The sequence below is a fragment of the Megalops cyprinoides genome, chromosome 19 (assembly GCF_013368585.1).
Source record: "Megalops cyprinoides isolate fMegCyp1 chromosome 19, fMegCyp1.pri, whole genome shotgun sequence".
NCBI lineage: Eukaryota > Metazoa > Chordata > Actinopteri > Elopiformes > Megalopidae > Megalops > Megalops cyprinoides.
Window position 1 is genome coordinate 13,568,969 of NC_050601.1, and position 22,821 is coordinate 13,591,789.

The window sequence follows — 22,821 nt, forward strand, 5'->3', positions numbered from 1 at the left end:
CTTTTAAATATTTCTGGGTGTTCGTATGGTGTAGCTCACCCCTAAATACAGACTGTAAAACTAAATAGTTTACTAATTCAGTAAGTACTGTAAGACATAGGTACTGTATTTACTGTATACTGTATTTTGTCTCTTACCTGGTCATGGGATGATAAGGTCTCTTTTTATTTAAAAAAACACTTTGTTACTTTGTACCCAAGTTGTGGTGTATTCGTAGACTATTTGCCTGTTTACACAGCCTTGGTAAAATTATACTAAAGATAGCTAATTAGATTAATTGGGAGAACTTCAAGTTCATCATACCGCCATCAAATATTTTGTCTTGTTTTTTTTTTCGGTGCCGAGGGGAGTCACGTGGTGTGCCGCTGGCTCGCCATCAAACGCTGTGTCTGTGATGAGATCATCCATGCAAAGAGTGAAGGACGGAGGGAGGGGAGGACCACATGCAGGGAGATGAGCACAGGGACGTAGCTCAGCCAGAAAAGGGGAGGGGAGAAGACGCACGGGCACGCAGAGGGTAGTCAGCACATCTGTTATGAATTCACTCAAGATAAACAGAAGAGGACATAATGAAGTTGTGAGGGGCAAAATTTGTATGTGTGAATAATCTTAAGGATTTTTTTCCCCTAAAGCATCCGTGGTCCATCGGTACACGGGGATCTTAACCTTCTCCATCAGCACCAGCCATTTCCCTTCCTCCGTTTCGTCTGTAGACCTTTTTCGGCATCCGTGAGAAGTCTGGGGAGCGTTTATGGAGTAACAAGGGAGAGGTTCCATGTTCCAGGGATACTGTGGGCTTGTGCCGCCTCTTAATGCAATTGAGCCGCGACCAGTCAGCGATGGCTATGGGTCTGTCATCGAAAAAGGCATCCTCTCGGAGCGTCGCCGTGGAGCGTAAAAATCTCATCACAGTGTGCAGGTACATGATATTGGGACAGGCGTTTGAAGATGGTGCATATTGTACATTTCATCCGATAAAATTACAGAGACTAATACGAAAGTTTATTTGCACACTCATTAGCCTAAGCATGACTTTTTTTTGCTGTATTTCGGAATAAGGTTGACTAGGCAGGTAGCGTTGAACATTGTGTAACGTTGAGCCAGGCCATTGCCATTTGTCTGTTAGGACAAACTACAAAGTCGTGTCTAACGTCACCCATTCAAGGGCACCAAAATATAAATGCGATTGTTTGGGGGAAATTGTGCTACCTATTGATACTTTTGATAGAAATGCATTTTCCGTATTATGAATAGTGATGACCATAGGCACACGCAATAGCATAACAGAAGCAAAAACACGAACCGGGTCTTCCTCGCAATAGTTGGAAGGTGTACTGAAGGATTCAGGCTTTGTCTCGGGCCTAGCAGGCAATGTTATGTATGTGTGTGAGGACGATTAGTAACAATGTCATTGGAGGTTGTCGTTACTATAAAGGAACCATCCCGGGGCAAGGACACAGTCCGCCGCCGGAGGAGCCGCTGTCGTCACATGTCGTCAAAATAAAACTGAAGTAATGCGTATTGTGTCGATTTGTTATGAATTATTATCTCAGTATCAAAACTATGCGCCACTGATCTTTAAAATGTAACAGCGTTCCTGCTCTGGCGGAAATCACTCTACCTACAGCGCTGGCCAGGTCGTTGGTTAATAGGAAATACACAGTAAACACAAAATGGCTAAGCAGCGGAAATACTGTGGAAAATGTAGTTCGTTTATTGGACACAGAGAGAGAGCCATTCAAAGGCCAGGGTGAATTCCTACTGTGTACCTTCCTGTTGTGTATATGGACAGTGGCAACCACAAAGCATCTTTGCATACCCGGCAGGACATTGGACAAATTGTCTTGTTGTCATGGGAACAGTGCTGAATTGGTGAACATTGTTGCACACAAGAAGATTTTAGTGAATCAGTAAGCTTTGTTACATTGTGTGCTTTGAAAAAAAAAATACACAATGAGCAGAATGTGACACAAAAACAGCATTTTCAATTTCACTTTCTTAACATTTAGATGTAATTATTATCTGATCTCATTTTACAATATTGGTACATATAACATTGATATTCCTTGCTCATAGTGATGTGGGGATTGTCCATTTAGATTGCAGTCTGGTTTTGCTTACAGTTGGCAGTCTTACCCATAGATGTAGCAGTCTTTCCCTCAGGTAATGCTTGTAATGCCCATCTAGATGATAAACTTATCACAGGGCCTATTTACTTCAACAGAATGGAGTATTTACAATGCCGAACCATAGACGGTTGATTAACTGGAACAAATGGAGCAAGGGGAATGTAGTTCTTCAATGTAATGTGTGCAGAAATGAGGCTGCTGAGACAGAGGTAATATTGTAAGCTTTAATGTGGTCAGGGAAAAACCAATACACAAAGTATGCTTATGAGACCCTCCAGTCTCAATGGTTCATACAGGTCTGAAAGACCCCCACTCAGGAATCATTACTTGTATGTAGTCAAGGCAAGCCAAGCAAAATTATTAGAAATATTACTTAGTTAAATATTAAGGAAGCAACCTCTAGTGCTTATTAACATTATTAGTTGTACAAGTTAAGATCTTTTGTTATATCTGCTTGTGCTATCCTGGACTTCCACCCTTGCAAGTGTCAAGAATACACCCCTCACATTTGTTCTACAGGTACCAATGGAGAAGCAGTCTAACTAGCTAACAGGTTATATGGTTACACAAAAACAGATTTTCATCATAGAATTCTGGGACCTACACATTTTTAACTAGCGAAGGATGTTTGGCTGTGTCATCCTTACATCAGCTTCAGGACCACTCCAGGGCCCTAAGATGTCCTTCCTTAGACAGGGGGGCCACTTCCCGCCCCCTCCCACAGATCTGTTGGGTGCCGTTATGTCTACAGGAGGACCTGCTTGCAGTACCGTGAGAAGAGAGGGGTTGCTATCACATCACTTCACTGCTTGGTCTACAGTGCTGGCCTGTCCTGGAGGAAAATGGTGTTGTTGTAGAGCTGCTGGGTCGCCAAGGGCCTCCTTCAGGTCTTCCCTTGGCTGTGCCATGGACCTGGTGAGGTGGTGAAGGCAGAAACCCTGCAGCAAATTGACTGCAAAGGCGTAAAAGCTCAGACAGGCAGGTGCATGAGGCAGCAGTCCATGTGCCAGCCCACACCTGCTGTTGCCAGGTTCCCCACGGTGCCGCCATGCTGTACCTCTGAGGCTTGCTCCAAGCAAGTGGACAACTTCAGCTGAGATGCCTCTGCCTTAAGCTTGTCAACCATCTGTAAGAGTGGTTGTTCTGCCACTTGCGCCCAATCATTAACATTTTCTGTTTCAGTGTCGACCAGCAGCATGTCTGGCAAAGGCTGGCTAACCATACTTCCTGCACTCATTTTAGTCATTAAAACTGGAATGAATACCCAGTGTTACAACTAACTTCATTGTCTGCATGCCTGTTCACACATTTTCATCAGTCAAAAACACCTGTCTCCCTTTTTCCTCCACATGGTCAATTACCAGAATTTTGCACATTGTGGCAAACTGACCAGAGTTCACCTTAAGTTGAATATCAGTGATTTACAGTCTGGGTTTTTTCACTCACTGTACCCTAATCTTGCAGTTATAGAACATTTATTCTACTATTCTTATGTTTAGGCTCTTGACAAGCCAACAGCTGGGGAAATCAAATTTCCACATTCTTATGCTTAATTGTTGTGAATTAATCTATCCCATTACATTTCCAAACATGGTTACACAAACTGTCTATGGCCCCCAAATGATGTTGTCATATCATTATTTCATGTGTTTCGTACTGGAATCTTGCTTCCTCTGTCTAAATGGGGCTAGGAGCAAGAAGTATATCCATCTACTCCTCCACTGGATCAGATTTTCCCCCTATCCTTTGGCATCTACATGGCCCAACTGGATCTGAATTCTTAACCACAACATGCTCAGGACCCATCTTTCACTTGCTAATATCCTCCAACACATTCTTAGATTCACTCATTGACAACATGACCTCAGCCAGTATCTTGCAGTTCTGTGGTTAAGACGCATGTTTCTCACTTCATGGCTTGCCTACATCACCACATTTGCTGCCTGTACTTCATCCTCCTGTTTGCTAAACCACATATTCTGTTCAGTCACTTTTTCTATAAGCTGCTCCATTCTCCATTGCCTTTACACTATCCAGCTATCGAATGCCAGCTGTACCCTCTAGAGTTTCCATCCCTCCCATCATTTCAAAGTAACCTTGCTTATATATCATGTGGAATGCGCTGTTATTCTCAATATTGCCAAGGTCTATCAAATGTATATAATTTGGCACATATCCCTCTATGTCTGATTCCCTCCACTTTCTGATGGTAAACCTCAACCCACAGCTGAGGATAGCAGACATTATCTGACATCCAGCAACACACACAGGTATTCGCATAATCACACACACAATAATGGACTCAAACCAAATACGTAAAAAACCAATGGGCACAGCTTTTCTTACTCCTCTAGGTCCACAAGCCCCCTGGACACTGTCCTTATGATCTCACACCATAACCGTAAGTGGGTGGGCACTCTGTGTGGTCCCTCACTCAATTTTCCAAAGTAGCAGTTGCTTCGGGGCCAGTTTTTCACAACAATTATGTGGAAACTTGACACAGCAAAGCTTCACAATTACCAACTCTCGGCATTTTCCTCCACCACCCAGTTATCTACGGAGCAAACACATTGGCTCCACCCCACCCTCACCCACTTTTGATGGAATCGTTCCCTTTAACGTGGAGATTCCCAAATATTCACATCACACAGAGGGCCAGTACAGTATATGGTTGAAGGATAAACCACAGTACTTACCCATCAGTGAGATTTGTTAGCCAATATCAATTCTTGAGCCTTTGAAGCAAAAAATACAGTCCTTTATTGGGTGGGTCTGTCCGGTTTGCAGCACCACTTTCTGGTGGGAAATTAGGCAGCCAAGACAAAGGTAAAATTTAAGCTTTAATGTGGTCAGGATAAATCCAAGATACAAAGCTTTTGAGACCTACCAACCCAAAAGGTTGAGAGAGATGTCGATGTCTCCTAAGCAATAGTTATTATTTATATACAATATAAGCAAGCAAAATGGTTAGAGGCACTGAAGAGAAAGTTATCGAATCCACTTCTAGTTCTAACTAAGATTAGCGATAGCACAAATTATGATTACTTGTTATATCCACTTATACAGTCCTGGACTCTAAACCTTTGTAAGCGTAAATGCAACACACCTTCCTCATATATGACATACAGACCTTAACAAGCGAAATATTTTTGCAAGGTTATACAGAAATATATTGTACAGTTTTGGGAACTGCTTTGTGAATATGGTATGGTTGCGTCATCCGTGAAAGAACCAGGCATCGGAAACATTAGAACCGGTCCTTGGCCCAGGGTCAAGACGTCCTTCTGACAGGAGATGGGAACTGCTTGCCCATCACCACAGGTGCATTAGTTGAACACTGAGAGACCACCACTCAAAGGCTTTGGAAAGATTCCATATGACCTGTAATTGGACAGTGACAGTCAGAGAATGTCGTTGCCTGTTGGGTGGGACATAGGACCAATTGTCTTATTGTCAAGGGAACACTAGTGAAGCCTTGAAGGAGACATTGTTGTAAACAAGACAATTGGCAGTGACATCACTCACCTCTGTGGAATGGTATCCAGTTTGCTTCCTATAACATTCACTGGCCGTGGGTCATGTCAAACACTGCATTTGTATATCTCTGTTCTCTGTCAGCACCTGGCATTCAAGTCTGCCCTGTCTTCGTGAAGGGGTCTTTCAGAGAATTAGAAGGTGGTTTTAATGTCCTCACTGTTTAGCAGAAATCCTTCGGATAATTGCAATATCATCTTTCAGCTCCTTAGCTCTTCAGGGATGCTATTGCAAAGATACATCCTGATACCTTCCCTGAATGTGCTCATATATTGCACTCAAACAAGCACAGTCATTGTAACCCCACATGAACTAAAGGTGTAATATTGTACCACACAAGTATTAGCAGTTTCCCCACACACCTCAGCATTAGACACACAACGCTCTCATGTGTGTGTTAATGGAGAGATGACACTCTTTTAGCATGCACGTTTATGCTATAGTTCTCCCAAGCTGTCTGCACAGTTTTTAGGGAGACAACTTACTTATTAGATATAAATGATATAATGATATAATGATATAAATATTTTAATTCCATTATTGAACATGAATCAAGGTTTTCCGGGAAGTGAAGTGTGGAAAAATTTGTGTTTTTCTTGAAAACTCATGAAAAAGTGGAAGAATAGCTTTGATTGAAGTTATAGTTCATTTAAGAGCATTTATGGTATATGCTACATCAGAGAAAAAATTACCCAGCTAATATATTTTACAATTGTACCAGTGTTTATAAATGTGGTGTCTATTTGGTGCCCTGTTTCTCTCTCAGTATCCCAAACATTGTCTGTGTTTGTATGTTATGTGTCAGAAAGAGATGTAAATTTGAAATGATGAAATCGGTTAATTTTTCATTCATTTCCACTCTTTTTTTTGTATATCGAATTTCAAGTACACAGTATTATGTTCTTGCATACACACTCTTATCTATGTAGTTATGACACAGACACAACTATCTTCTATTGCTCATTCACCAGCAGACACTAGTGACAAAAGATAAAAGTAAAAACATTTAGGTAGGGTGTGTCAAGCCATAAGGACCATTACTGGATGCATGGCCCTGCTGGTTTCCAAGAGCACGTTGTTGTAAATTTCATTTTATTAAAAGTGATACCAGAGCTACATGTCAACACAGCTCATGTGTTCCATGTTCTTTTGGATGGGATTGTGGTACTGACCTGTTGTTTGATATATTCCTCTGTGAAGTAAAGGTTCCAAAACTTTCAGGCCTACTCTCTGATCACAAGTTACATTCCCAGTACAGATCCCATTGAGATTCTTTGCCCCTACTGATGGTGGTTTTCCCAATATAGATGTCCTTCTTCCCCCTTATGATGGTGATATTGTCCAATGAAATAGAGGTTTTTCCCCTAGTGAAGGTGGTATTGTCCACGATGATGGTGGTCTTCCCCTTAGTGATGGTGGTGTTGCCCATGATGATGGCCGTCTTGCCCCTAGAGAGGGTGGTTTTGCACGTTGAAATGGTAATCATGCTTCTGCTATTGTTGGTTTGGAAAATGAATATGGTAGCGTCGCTGTTGGTTATGATAGTTTTGTCCATACATATATTGACTCTGCTGTTGGTTGTGGTGGTTTTGCCCATGTAGATGCTGCTCTTGCTGTTTATGTTGGTGGTTTTGTCCATCTAGACGGTGGTTTTCCTCCTGCTGAAGGAAGCTTTACCCAGAGAGGTGGTGGTCTTGCTCCGAGTGAGCATGGACTTGCCCAAAGACATGGTCGTCTTACCCCTTTTGATGGTTGTGCTGCCCATCGAGATGGTGGTCTTGCCCCTAGTGAGGCTTGAGTTGCCCATCGAGATGGCAGTCTTTCCTTCGGTGATGCTGGTATTCCCCATCGAGATGGTAGTCCTGCCTCAGCATCTGTTTTGCGTTTAGTCAGTACAATGCATTACCTACAGAACTCAGTGCAAGGTCATCAGTTAAAAAAGAGCTGCAGCCGCAAACCGGAGAAGATCTGACCGCTAAGCCAGGGGAGCGCTGTCCAACTATAACATGGCGCATTTGTTCAACACTGAGACGCAGCTTCTCAAAGACCAGGGCTAGATTCCATGTGACCTTTAGATGGCCAGTGGCAGCCAGAGAGAGAGTGGGACAGTGGATCGATTGTTTTGCTCTGATGGGAACACAATTGAACGCTGAAGGAGACATTGTTGCACGCTAAACAACTGGTAGTGACATCACTGAGTTCCATGGCATTGTTCCCAAATTGCTCTTATAGTAAGCACTGGCCCCGGCGTGATGTCAAATGCCATGCTCTCCATGTATCCCTGTACTGCGCTGGTAGTTGGCACACATGTCTCTGTTCTCACATGCCCATCCTTTTCGTTTATTCATTAAGCAGATGTCCTTATCCAGGGTGATTTACAGAGTGATAGAATGTACAGTATATATTCTCTTAATTCATGCCATCAAAATTTGCTGTGATCTGTTCTCTTGTTCCTATTCAAGGCTGCTACCCCACAGGTATACTTAACTGCTCATTGTAGTATCTTGTTGTGTCTCATATTGCACAAAAGCAAGGTTGGTATAGCCCCACATCATTTAAAATTGTGCTAAAGCTATAACAGTATAAGCTATAACAATATTGCGTGGTAACAGCTCTCTCTACGTCTCTCCACCTTCAGACACCCAGCACAATCACATTTGTGCAAGAATGTCATGTTGGAGGGATCAAACAACTTGTGTTTATTTTAAGCTGCAATACTCTCTGACTCATCGATGTCAGTGTGTTGTTGGTGTCAGCATTCAGACATACTGTTTTGGACACACTCAGTATTTTTATTCAGAGATGCAGTTTTTTTTGGAAGTGAATTGTGAAAACAGCAAGACAAAAAAAAATGCAGCCTGGCATCCAAATATTTTCCCTGGGTATTCAATTTTAAAGATAAGATATGCGCATATATTCTGACTGATGTCAGGAAGGAAATACATAACACCCACAGCTTTGGCAACACATTTCCCCTTCACATAGTAATGCAGTTCCTCCAGATAGTTGTCCCTTCACTATGTAGCATTATGGTTTAGTCAGTTATGTCATTTACAGTGAGGAAAAGATCACTGCTATGGTAGAGCTGCAGGAACAAACCGAAATAGACCACATCCCAAAGCAAAGGGAGTGGTGTTTTTGCTAACATGGCGAATTGGTTGATCACTGAGAGGCAACTTCTGAAAGGTCAGGAATAGCTGCTGTGTGAGCTGTAAATGGACAGTAGCAGCCAGAGAGAGAGTGGTACAGTGGATCAATTGTCTTGTTGTCTTAGGAACACTACTGAATTGGTTGAAGGACACATTGTTATAGACAAGGCAAATGGTAGTGACATCACTCAACTTTATGGCACTGTTCCCAAGTCCCTCTTGTAATAAGCGATGGCCCGACGTGATGTCAAATACAATATTCTGCGTGTGTCAAGGTAAAGCCGATTAGCAAATGTTTCCACTATCCCTAATATGTGCTAACCCCCTTCATATTAATTTAGATAGCTGTCTTTGCCCCAGTGATAGTGATATTGCACACAAAGATGATAGCCTTGCCCCTTTCCCACAGTGATGGTGGTTAGTGGATCGTTAATCCACCTTAATGGATTCACCCTTGGCGAAGGAGGTACAAAGACCAGAACCTGCCCTGTAACAGAGGTCTGTCTTTTGCTCTGTCAGGTTCTCTGTGAAGACGCTCCTGGAGAAGTACACTGTCGAGCCCATCGACGACTCATGTGAGGAGTTTGTCAATTTCGCCGCCATCTTGGAGCACATCCTCAGTCACCGCTTCAAAGGTACCACATCCAGCTAAAGGTCACCTGCGTATGGGCTTATCTGTGAATTCAATGGAGGGAAGGGGAGGAGAGAACTCCATGCTGTTTTCATGCTGTAAAGCATAGAATTTCCCTGGGATAGAGAAGCCAGAAAAAACTATCAATTAGTGATTCCCAACAAACGGAAGAATTTCTAGTTGGAATGATATTACATCCGATTTAGGATACTGCATTTGAGTGATTGAATATTTACTTCATTCCCAGTGAACTTCATTGTATGAGAGATTAAGTATTTCCTACATTATATACTGTAACATATTTACCTTATATTTAACAAACAAAACAATGACTTCTTTGTGACTTCCTATAATTGTGCTACAAATTTGTTTTGGATCAGGTCCGGGAACCTGGTTTAGCTATGATGGGCAGCATAGTTTCTGGGACTATATCCGCCTTGCCTGCAGCAAGGTGCAAAACAACTGCATCGCCAGCATTGAGAACATCGAGAACATCAGCACCTCACGGGCTAAGGCAAGAGCTGCCGGCTGGGGCCACCCTTGAGACCGGATACGAGCAGTGCAAACTACACTCTCCCCCTGCCACTGGAAGCCAGACCCCCAGACATAGTGTTGCCTTATCCCAGGGACAGTGTATCATTGTCACTGTAAGGTTACATCATAGATTAAACCAACAGAGCAGAAGGAATCCAGTGTCTACATATCCTTGGTTCTCCGTAGTGTTGCCACCTGGTGCCAGGCACAGATGGTTGAATGTCTTAACTTTGTTTTTTACAGAATGATACTCAATGAAAGTTTAAGATAGCTGTGAGGAAAGGACATGAGTTTGGAAGCGGGTATACCTTACGGCGTGCAACCTCTGGACAGATGATCTTGAGATGGCTGAGGGAGGGAAAAGACAGCGCAAGCAGCAGCATTCTTTAAAGGGACAGCCAAGCACTGCAAGGACCTGGGCACTTGGAGCTATGTATACCATAACAGTGTTGAGTCTCCAAATAATCCTAAGAAGAAGTAGCAGATGTAGGAGACAGAGACATAGAGGTAGCTTATGAGACTGTGGGAGGCAGTGCAGGGGATCACGGGGTTATGTGTTAGAAGTTCATGTGACTTTGTGTTTTTCCTGCAGGGCCGCGCATGGATACGAGTAGCTCTGATGGAGAAGCGCCTGTCAGAATATGTAGCCACAGCCCTGAGGGACACGCGAACAACCAGGTCAGCACCACTCTGGATCGCATAATTCACAGCTCTGGACTGCAGTGACACCACACGCAAAATTCTGCTGCACAGTGCAATACTCAGCAATGGCAAATAACACAACCTTAAATGATATGTCATGTTAACTGCATGGTTTTATATTTGTACTGAAAGGTGTGTGATTTTGCCCATGAACCATATGATGAATGGTCAGCAGTGTAGCATAGTGGTAAGGTGCAGGGCTTGTGACCAAAAGGTTGCAAGTTCATTTCCTCAGCACTGCTGCTGTACCCTTGGGCAAGGTACTTAACTCTGAATTGCCTCAATAAATATCAAGCTGTATAAATGGGTAACATTTGGATAAGAGCGTCTGCTAAATGACAATGATATAATGTAATTATGAATGATGGGACAGCTTAGCCCCGAGACCCACATATGGCAGCTCAAAAAAAAACACTGGGGTTACTTGGAGGATGCCAAGAGTAGTGGTTATACGGGCTGCCACAAGTGAGGTTTTCCTTTCTCATTAATCTGCATTTGACCTAATGGCTGCCCACCGCCTGTGCAATGGCAGGAGATTCTACGACGATGGCGCCATCATGCTGCGGGAGGAGGCCACGGTGCTCACTGGCATGCTGATCGGGCTCAGTGCCATAGACTTCAGGTGAGAGGAGGCGGAGACTTACTCACACCACTGTCTCATTTCAGCACCCAACAGAAGCCAAACGCGTCACTGGAACTCCGCGGTGTGTAGTGACCTAGTTCTGGAAAAAAGTGCCCTGGATGTACTTTAACTTGTTTGTGGATGAGTAGAGATGATTATTTTCTACCTGCCCTCTCAATAGCTATTGCGGTGAGTCTAACTCTCACATTGCACTGTCTCTTCACAGCTTCTGTCTGAAGGGGGAAGCGCTGGATGGGAAGTCTGTGGCAGTGATTGACTATACACCCTACCTTAAGTTCACACAAAGGTAAGGGGCACTGTGTGTGTGTGTGTGCATGTGTGTGTATGTGTACATGTGTGTGTACGCGTGCATATGTGTGTGTGCGTGTGCATGTGTGTGTATGTGTGCATGTGTGTGTATGTGTGCATATGTGTGTGTGCATATGTGTGTGTATGTGTGCATGCGTGTATGTGTGCATGTGTGTGTATGTGCGTGTGTGTGTGTGTATGTGTGCGTGTGTGTGTGTGCATGTGTGTGTGTATGTGAGAGACAGAGATTCACCCTGTCTCTCTGCAGCTATGACTACATGAGTGATGATGACGATCGGCGCAGTGTGGACAGCAGCACCAGCGACGACAGCGTGCCGGAGCACCCCTACATCCCACTGGTCACGGATGAGGAGAGCTGGAGCAACAAGTGCCGCAAGATGGAGCAGAAGTTCAAGATTGTTTATGCCCAAAAGGTGAAACATGATGATCTCTTGCATTTGCCTCAGTTTTCTGATAACAGTGGAAAACTAACCTGTATAAGTTGGTACGACATGGAAATTCACACTCTTTCAGTCATCTTTGTTGCTATGCCCCTTCTTCTCCTGTGCTTGACTATGCTGCATTTCTCTGCTTCCCCCTGCTATACTCTTGCTGACTGCTCTATTTCTCTGCTTTTTCTTCTCCTGTACCAAACTGACTTTCTGTCACTCTTTCTCCTGCTCCTAACTGTGCCGTATATTTCTTTCTCTCTCGCTCCTGTTCCTAACTGTGCTCTCTTTCTCTCAGTTAGGAACAGCAGCACAGTCCAATCAGCTAAAGGAAAGGCAGACGTTACCTTTTTGGACTGTATCGCGTAGCTCCTCCCTTTGCCGTGCCTGACTGTACTGTATTTCTGCGGCCTGGTCCGTGCTGCAGGGTTACCTGGAGGAGCTGGTGCGCCTGCGGGAGTCCCAGCTGAAGAACCTGGAGACAGAGAACAAGCGCCTGGGCCTGAGGCTGGAGGAGCTGCGGCAGCAAAGCCAGCAGGAGAAGAAGGAGCTGGAGAGCATCGTGCTGGAGCTGCAGGCACAGCTGTGAGCGAGGACCAGCAAGACAAGGCCTCACACACACAGGGACAGCGACACCGGCTGGATAGGCACAGGGATAGCAACACCAGCTGGATAGGCAGGAGCAGACACATTGATTTAGATGTAAACGTGCAAAGCCACAGCAAACACATTGATTTATGTGTAAATGTGCAAAGACACACAGACAAATATGTATGGACTCACAAGCATACATACCAACTCCCTCTTACACACATGCATACACCCACTTACACACATACATCCACACCCATGTACAAACAGTGCAGATGTTATTCCCACCCTGAACCTGGCGTGCCTTTGCAGTACAATAACATGTTGCAGGAAGCGCTGACAGTGCTGCTCCTCTGTGTCCGCTGCAGTGCAACCCTGATAACCTGTGACACCAACCCCCTCGCTAAGGAGCTGTCCATCCCCTTGGTCAACCAGTGGTCCTCACTCCGGACCTTCAACAACCAAGAGGACGTCAAGGTTTTCCGCAGGTCTGCCCTCAGGTTTTGAGCAAGGCCAAGAAACTGGTCAATAAATTTGTGCCATGGCCCAGTGTAGCGAAGGGTGAGAGCAGTCACCCCACCCGGCCTCAAACCTGGGTCTACGGGGTACCAACCATGCCACTTTGACCACGACGCCTAAAGACGTACACCCAGTTTCATGTTTACAGCAAATTTATGCTACTTTATGTCTCCTGTTAGTAACTGACTTATGTATTGACTTGACACTCCTTACAGATTGACTTACTAAGTTAAATCCTCCATTCGGATCCTCTATGTGACAAACATCACAATGGAATAAACTTGAGGGAATGGATATGAATTGAATGCATTGAAATGGCACATACTGAAAGGCACATACCACATTGTCCTGGGGGGTCACAGAGGTGTTGTGGAAACATGCAGCTGTATCTGTAGTTTGTCAGTCTGTTTTGTTATGTGTCCATCTCTGTGTAGAAGGAGCTTTCACAGCTTGAAGCAGCTTTCCAGTGAAGTCAATCTACAGTCTGACTCACAGAAGACAGAGGGAAGACAGAATGGAGATGCCTGGTGCTCGACCGGTACTCACACATGCGCATGCGCACACACACACACACATACACACACACACATTTTACAACTGTTTGCTTAATTCATAAGTTTTTAATATGTGATACAATAAAGGTTTGTGTTTCATGTTTTCTTTCTGCCAGGTAAAGACTACACTCCCTCCATGCTCAGTCTCTGTGGGTCTTTGGCCTCTCTGCCCAGCTGCAAGTCCCTGGCCAGCCTTAAGTCCAGCGAGTATCTGGTCAACATCAGCACGGAAGCTAGTCCTGCCCTCTCTCCCAGCTAGGGGGCGCCACTTCCACCCCTGCACAGCACCCTCAGTGTGGGATGGTGTGTGGCACTTGCTCTTGCTTATACCTGCCATTTTTGTCCCTCTCTTTCCCATCAGCCCTAAACACTTTGTCTCAGAGAACTACGCCCTTCTTTCTGCACTGAAGATTACATGCAGACGCTATGAAGCAAACAAAAAAATAATTCTACAGACCTTTTTTGTTGGCCATTTTTCATGTTTGTGGAAAAAATTAAAATGACAGCAAGTGGACAACTGTCCCCTCTCTCTCTATAATTTGCTTCCTTTCCCCTCTGTGGTCCTAATTTTAAATCTTGTTGAAACTCCAGAAAATGCACATGTTTGAATGTTGGCATGTGCAGAATGACAGTGATATACAAAATGATGCCACTCCAGGACGGCCTAGTTACAAAGTGTAACTGTTCTTTCCTCTGTTCCATGTGTTTTAATCTGCAGCTGTTATATCTATGTACTGTATTAATCTGTCGATCTGTCTCTCTGTCACTGTTGTCTCATTGTTTCCGTTCGTGGTTAGCCTTTGTATTTAGACAGAAGGCGAGACCAGAACTGGATTGACATCTGCTATGATTTCTCAGTGGCTGTTATTTTTTTTTGGCCTGATGTTTCCCCGCTAGTGCTGGTGTCCATAAAGGGGGAGGGCTAACAAAGTGGGTGTGACAGTTTGTGGGTTTGATTGCATGACTGCATAGTTCTGAGCCTGATCTCCAGTGTCAAATCAGAGGCTCATTTTTAAAAGCTGAAACTCTTGTTATGAATAAAGTGTATTAATGTGGATGTGGAAGTGTGTGTGTGTGTGTGTGTGTGTGTCAGAGTGTGTGTGCAGCTATAGATGTAGTCCCACAACTTTTTGTTGTCACTATTGTGTTGTCAATTTGTTCATTCATATATTTGTTTTATACAACTAATGTGTATCTTTTTTATTTATACATAGATATATCTTTTTGTCAACTGAATTCAGAATCTATATGATCACTTTTTAGAGAACTTATGCTGTTTGTCATTTCAAACCCCAATAAAACAGTCTTCTTTTCTTAATGTGATTATATTGTGCTTGCTTGTGTAAATTGATACCTGCATGTGTCCATTCATTTGTTGTGCACTCATTTGTTGACCCGACTCGTGTTTGTGATGTCCAAGGTTGGAGCTTCTTTGGCAGTGATGAGAGGTGGAATTGCCTGGAGCAGAAGTTCATTGGCTGTGTCTTCTTTTCTCTGGTTGGATACTTTTACTGGTGCAGGTGAAATATATCCAGGTGTAGTACAGTGACAGTGAGAAGTGTAACAAAAAGCAGCAATCTATTTTTCCCAATTAGTCGCACATGCAGCTATGTCCATTCCAACTTAGTTTCAGCTACTGAGGAAGGTCAGTCCACAGGGAGGTATAGCTGATGGCTTTATAACTTGTATGCAGCGTCATAAAGTTAAGACTGCAGTCTGTAGTCTGTACTTTGGTTGCATTAATGAAAATTAATGATAATTCAAATGCCTGCAGTGATTACAGACTTTCTATGTTTAGACTCTTATGTTTAGGACTCACCATCTTCATTTAAATCCAACTTGAAACAGGGGGTGTAGGTGGAAAATGCCATCCAAAGATGATTTGTACAATATCTCTTAAGGTGTGAGCTGGTATTGATGGTTGTGGAGTAAAGAAATACTTTAGAGGAAGAGGAAGAAAGAAAACTCAAAGGGAAACCAAATTCTGAGATATAACCTGAATACAGTTTGACTGCGTTCCGGGCAAGGCTAGTCAAAGACAATAGGAAATTCACAGGCTTTCTGCAAGACCCTATTGGATCTCACTGGCTACAAAGCAAAATAAATACATCACTACATCACTGCCTTCCATGGTGTCATCTATTTTTTTTTTTTGGTGTTTACATTATTTTGTCCACCCCCTGTATGTGTATACACACACAGACACACACAGTTTGTTCCTAATCAGACAGATAATATAGGAATTTCCTTCTTGTGTCTTTTTTCTCTGTATCCCCAGCCATTCCATGAGAAGTTGACAGACTTAGTCCATTATCCAATGTCACCTAAACTGTAAATACTTGTGTTTCATCTGGTTTATTCGATCCCCAGGTCTCATAAGCTGTCCCGGGTGTCTAAAACTGTCCCAGACATCAATATTTATGTTGTCTTATTGTGATACTCATAGTCATTTTCATCTAATAATTCGTTAAAATGTTTTTCTCTCTTTCAGTTTGAACGCATGTTACTCTGCTTGTTAATCCAATCAAACCACCCGCTGTCATTTTAATTTTTCCTGACGGTGAGGTTTTTTTTAAATATATATATATATATACAGCATACTCAACTGTTGCAGTTTCTCCACCCCTGTTTGAGATTTCATAATCTATTTCGGTGCTAATGAACACCGGCAGAATTTCATTGGAGGACTTTTAGAGTAGGGGCGGCGCTGCACTGCAACACATGTACCTTCTCAGAGAGGACCCAAGCGTATTGTAATGGTTACTATAAATTATTTGGGTGTGACAGTTGTTCAACCGGTGAATGTGTCTTGAGGGACTGAGAACATTACTCAGGTAGGAGATGTTTTGCTCTTCTGCAGATGCATATCACAAACTTTATTGGAAGTACTGATTTGAGATGATAATATGTCTTAATTTACGCAATGAGTGCGTTAATAATTATATAGCTCACGATGACGTCAACGTTCCTTTCGGCGTGCTTTTGACAATATCACGATAACTGTCGCCAGCATCCAAAACGTGTTCATGTTCGTTATTTACATTACATGCACCGTCTTGTTTTTACACATATGACTCATGTTATTCAACCCAGAAATATACACCCTAGCTAAAGTTTGTTTATCAATTCTAGCATGTCGGGCGCACTGGTGGTTTTACGTTCAAACCTCATCTGAGATGTTAAATACTCATCGTGCTGTCATTCTCTTTGACCTCTGATGACTTTTTTGATTAAATAAATGCAGCTTAAGGATGATTTGTATTGGAATTGTTGCTCCTAAAATGTCCATCGATGTGACTGACCCTTTCATAATTATCATTATCAGAGTCATTGAAAAAGTCATTGAAAGAGTGGCACGCACGCAAAATTTAAGTTTTTATTCGCTACTGAAGAGGTCATTCACTTGCAGCGACTATATGGATCAAAGCAGAAGACCCTTGCAGTACGTCACCTGCACAGACGTGGCAAGATGACTTTTGGGACAACATACTCCAAATTTTAAACCTGTGTCAATGAGACCATTTGCGTATCTGTCTTATCACAGATCTAATCTAGTATGCTGGTTTAGCTATTTTAAATTAGTCTTCTCTAAATATTTATTGGTTGTTGCACAGTTCTGAATTATGTGAAGGGTACATAAGTCAAAAGTCTATGTCTGCATTGTGTTCATGTCCTGGGCTAATTGGTGTATGTGTTGCTGAGAGAAAAAAAGGACATCATGGGCTTGATTCTTATTATAAATAAAATATCCTACCTACTCTGAGTAATGTACTTGTGGCATTAGTATCCTTATCTTCTAAAAAGTACACAGCCTCCACTGGTGCTCTTTTTCTACTTGGTATTGTTTTGTTAGTAATTACGCAGAAGAAAAAATCCAAACAAGAATTAATTATTTCATTTTTTAGTATTTCCATTTCAAGATAAAGATGCCAGAGAAAGTCGCACTGCAGAGTCCTGGGGAAAAGGCAGGGAGCATATATAGACACAAACAATAATCACAATCATTACACACGTCTGTCACATCATGTCAGTCATACTGCAGAATAAAAACCTGGAGTTTTTTAAACGAATACATAGATTCATAAATTATTCTGGACATAGGGTGCTTGAGGCAAAAGCTTTTATTCTAACCTCTTCATGTATTCTTGGGATTTAAATGCACACATTTTCCAAGGACCAACTGAATAAACTGTGTGAGTGACAAAAAAAACAGGTTGATCCACTTGCACAGAAATACCTTTTTTGTAACAAATAAACTATTCCTGCACTCAAGCAAATCAAGAGAATCAGACATCAATATTATGTCATTCCCACTGTCGTATTCACTAACAGAGCATTGCCAGCATGTAGGGGTGCATTTCTAATGTATGTACTGTGGGTGTATAATTTACAAACAGAGAAAAAAGCATTGGCTCCATAACCCTAACCCTGTATGACCTGTGTACAAGTTCCAACAGATCTTATTCTGAGTGTACTACCCAAAGGTAATCAAACATCACATGTTCTTTGGAAGTGTCTTCAAACAACACATCTTTCCTTAACACATCTATTAGTGCTTGTGTATCTTATTTCATTACAGAATTGGTGTGGTGTAGTTAGAGTTTAGTTGTGTGTACTGAAATGTGTCACTGCTAGGACCTGCATCGGCTACTGGCTGTTGTTGAATTTTCAGGTGTTACAGCTTTGTAAAGTGATTTGTCTATATTGTTGACCTACACATAGTCACAGGGTCCAGCACTTGTATGCATCTTTATTTCTGTCTATAATTCCCCAGAATTATACTTTTGACACTTGAATGAACAAAATCGCAAAATTTGGTCATAGATATTTACACAACCCCAGTAATGGCATGATTGACCTGTAGTGGCCTGAACTCTTGAATTCCTTATAGTTCGAGGTAGGGCAGTATTGTGATTTATTTTGAAAGCAAATCTTTTGTTACCAAATTTTATATATAATGTCTCATTTATGATATCCAGTATAAATACATTTCCTCTGTCTCCTATCAGACTTCCACTATATACTCTCACATTCTGGTTCCACTCATTTTCCTCTTTTAAACTCTGCTGTAATACAAACCATCCATGCATTTTTTTTCTTTTGTTTGGAAATATTCTTTCCAAAATATACTTTGTGGGATTTGGAATATGAATTATGCATGTGTCCATCTGTGGTAAGTGCAAGTCTGCATGCACTTTATGTATAGGGTTTGATATATACTGTATATATATGTGTGTGTGTGTGTGTGTGTGTATGAGAGAGAGAGTGTGTGTGTGTGTTTGTGTTAGTTTTAAGGACATGCATGCACATTATCCACAGAGTGGTCACACAGGCTACTGAGATTCCTGTCAAGCTTCATGCTCATTGCGAGATGCCCACCAAAACAAAAGAACTGTGGTACATTTTATGTGGGCACGTGTTGTTGAGAGTCATGGTGGTAACTTTCAGGCCTGTTGTGTGCAGGTGAAGATGGCTGAACGTCCCTGGGTCTCGAATGTGGTGTTCTGCTGCGGCTTTCTGGTGGGCTTCGGCATCTCCTTTATGGCTGTTTGTCACTTCAGAAAGCTACATGTTGCTCCGTGGTGTCAACATCTACCCACATGGTGCAGTGCTCCCACAGGTAAGTACCTGCTGTTTCTAGACAGCCCAATGTGTCTAACTGTACACGTAAGAGTATTTTAACTGCCTGAGGTAGTGATTGATAGGTCTCTCCCTCTTCCCTACTCTCACTGGCCATCAGAGATCACCCCATCGCTCTCCTCACCACCCCAAGTGACTGTTCCGAGTGCCCCTCCCTCAAGATGGCTCCTCTGCTGGATTCTGACCTCCCCTGAGACGCAGTGGTCCAGAGGCGTCCTCATACGCAGCCTCGAGGGGCGCAACTGTGACACGTTACTCATCTTCAGCTCTGGCCCCAACCCAGGTGTCCCCAGAACAGTGGTTGCTTTCAAAACCTCAAAAGGGCGGGACAACTTGTGCCGCAAAACTGTGCCTGTCCTCATCTTGTTGCATGACTGGTAAGGCTATATGAATCCAAGAACATGCCAATTCACCAGTCTCTCAAAGAAGGAGTTACTTAATGCAGTACAGTGATCTGTTGTGTGTCTGTCCTGGGCACACATACTTGCCTTTTTTATTACATTAGTAATATGTTAAAATAAAGTAGTTGGCGTATACATAAAAGTGTATGTACAGTAAAGAAACAAGCACAAGGAAGACACCATAACAAGAGTGAAAAGTGAGTGGCTAATGCATGTCATATGTCATGGGTTGGTTGTTGGTGCGATGGTGGATGATTTTCGGGCTCGCTCAGTGTCACAAAACACCAATGGTAACACATAGTAATGAAATGCCTGTCCGTGTGTGACAAAAAGAGGCCATGTTAGGTGACAAACCCATGGCTCTGTCTTCCTCAGGTCCCTGCAGCAGGCCAACTGGATCGTCAGGGCTGCTGACAACACGGTTGTGGTTGGAAAGAACCTGCGGCTGCTGCTGTCCTGCTTACAGCTGGGTCGGCCAGTCTGCCTGGCCCGCCGCTTCCGCAGGTCCCTGGAGTCAGGCTACATGGGTGGCAGTCTGGGCTATGTACTGCTCCAGGAGGCAGTACGGCGCTACATAGAGGCCATGCGTAATGACAGCTGTGGCCATGACTCCCCCATAGAGGACAGCGAGGTGAACAGCTACCTGGATGAACATCATTGCCACGGGAATCACCCATGAACTGAAGGGGCATGAGACACCTTCTACTCACTGAAGCTGGAGAGGCCGTGTGCCTTGGGGATTTACTACCCAAATATTTACTGCCCATGCAAAGTGGTGTGTGCATGCCCTGTTCATACTATGTTTGCTTTTTGGCTGGGCCTGTGTGTGTTTACAGAAAGATCTACTGTACACATGGACTGTAGATTGCATGCTTCAGCCTTTTGTAATGTTTGTATTCGGAATCTTCTACATTATGCGAAAGGCACTCATAAAATCACCTTTTCCATTTTAAAGACAACCTCAGCTGATTGAGGTTTACTCAATTCCTAAGAGTAAAATCATGGTATTTACCAATATTCATTCTACACAAAGCACATGAAGTTAACTAGCTAGCTAGCATTAACATTTTTGTTTTCCCTTCCAGCTTGGAGCATAGCTAGGACATTGACTCTTTGAGATGACATGTAGATGAAACATTAGAACAATCATTGGCTCAAGAATAAACTGTAACCCAGTATTCAAAGGAACAGAACACCCTCCAGGAGAAAAGCTACCTTTGCTGTTTAGCACTGAAATATTGCAGGATTGAATTGGCATCCTGCAAGGAGTAGCCCTCACCAGCTTTAGCAAATCTAGGTCACAGGTGACTGGAGAAAGACACATTCAGCTCTCTTCAGTCATTATTTTCTTATCACTCCCTCCATGCAGTTGAGTGCTGGTCATTTTTATGTGAAAATATTTTTTTTGATTGGCAGTATCTATTGTTGGTTCAGTGGAATAGTTCCTGTACTAAGTTCACTGAAGACTTTGAGGGGGTTTTGAACTGTCAGCTCAACACAACAAGAATGAACAACAGCAAGAGTAGCTTATGTGTTTATTCTTCTTGGCGTCACTCCTTATCGTCTTGCATAGATCATAAAGTCATACTGAACTGCTTCTGAAGGTCCTGTCTGCATTCCAAGAGGCAGATACACAGGATACCCTCTCACTGCCCTATCTGATGCTTTGAGAACAGAATTGATCAGTGAGTTGAAGTGTCCTTGTTACCTTGGGCATGTTGACCCGTAATCTGTGTACCATTGAGATAATAATATGAAAATAATTTCCCAGAATTACCGATAAATAGCAAATTGACGTGTGTCCGAGGTGTGGTTTGCTATCAGTCTCAGATTCCATTGGACCCCAGGGTATGTGTAATTTCCTAGTGAACAAGATTCAGTTTAACCATGGTTTTAGTCACTTAGCTTATCTAAAGTCCTGGTAAATTCATTGGAGTCTTTGCTCTTTATTTTTATCATCAACCCCTTTCTAAGTAAATGCTGGACAAAAGATGACAGTAATTGGTTCTCAGTTACAGTGGTGAACATTGTGAATGCAAAACTTACTTTGCATGCACTAATGACAATTTCAAATATTTAAAATATTAACACCAAAGAAAAACAAACACAATATACACTAGACAATGAAAATAATATTTTCTTCAAATCTTCAGTCACACATTATGAAAGCTTTCACATCAAACATCTCATCTCAAAGGACACTCTTACTTAAACTAATATCTGATGGAAACCATGAGAACCAATGTTTATGTGTTATGGTACAAATAAAATAGTTGTTTATTTCCTGTCAAACACTAAAATAAAGTGGGCATTTATTTCCTGTCCAGGTCTGTTCAGAGTGTTGCTCCAACATCTCATTGCACTTCCACAATATAAGACTCAGTAGCAGGTATGAGATGGACTACTGCCTGTACCACCTCTCTCCCTCAAGGAGCTACTTCCTCAATGTAACTTGGCCAATAGCCCATTTTGTAGACTTGGCGCATGATATTATTTGATGTCCTCTGATTTCAATCAAGCAAAACATTTCCAGTTGATGTGTAAGGTTTATTGGAAATTAACTTGATGGCAGATGATAAGATATCGTGTTCCATATTTCACTACAATGCCTGCTGATGTTATTCTTTCACGATGACCCCTAATAGTTGCCACCTTTACTGACTTCAGATGACAGGTGGCATGTCAAATCAAAGTAAAGCATTGGCTGAGACATATATAAAGGTAGACACAGGAAGGGTGATGCGGGTCTGCCAGGGCACAGGTCACAAAGGCTGTCATTGATGAACGTGAGAAATGCAGAAAGCATCTTCAGTTTCATAGAATCCACAATCACACAACTGCACATCATTTACAGAGATCCCACTCTGTGCCTGCAATTAAAGTACAAACTTGACCCACATTCAGAAAGAGATGTGCTTCAAATGAAGATGCTTGTGTATTTTCTTGAATAGACTGCCCCCTGGTGACAGTTTTAATAAATTCAGCAGATGCAAAGTTTCTTGACATTTACCCAACCCACAATCTGGATGAGTGCTGAGTGTGTATCCTTTGAGAGAG

The 22,821-nt window shown here is 42.7% G+C and overlaps 1 protein-coding gene across 1 annotated transcript; it reads left to right on the forward strand.

The window, feature by feature from the left end:
- The first annotated feature begins 427 nt into the window (after positions 1-427).
- On the forward strand, positions 428-15,012 carry LOC118794443 (RUN domain-containing protein 3A-like). Its single transcript, XM_036552693.1, has 11 exons — positions 428-919; positions 9,332-9,447; positions 9,824-9,957; positions 10,570-10,655; positions 11,212-11,301; positions 11,528-11,608; positions 11,879-12,044; positions 12,487-12,644; positions 13,019-13,138; positions 13,604-13,707; positions 13,840-15,012. Exons 1-11 carry the CDS (start codon positions 813-815, stop codon positions 13,980-13,982), a joined length of 1,305 nt encoding a protein of 434 aa, XP_036408586.1. The 5' UTR covers positions 428-812; the 3' UTR covers positions 13,983-15,012.
- Positions 15,013-22,821: the final 7,809 nt, after the last annotated feature.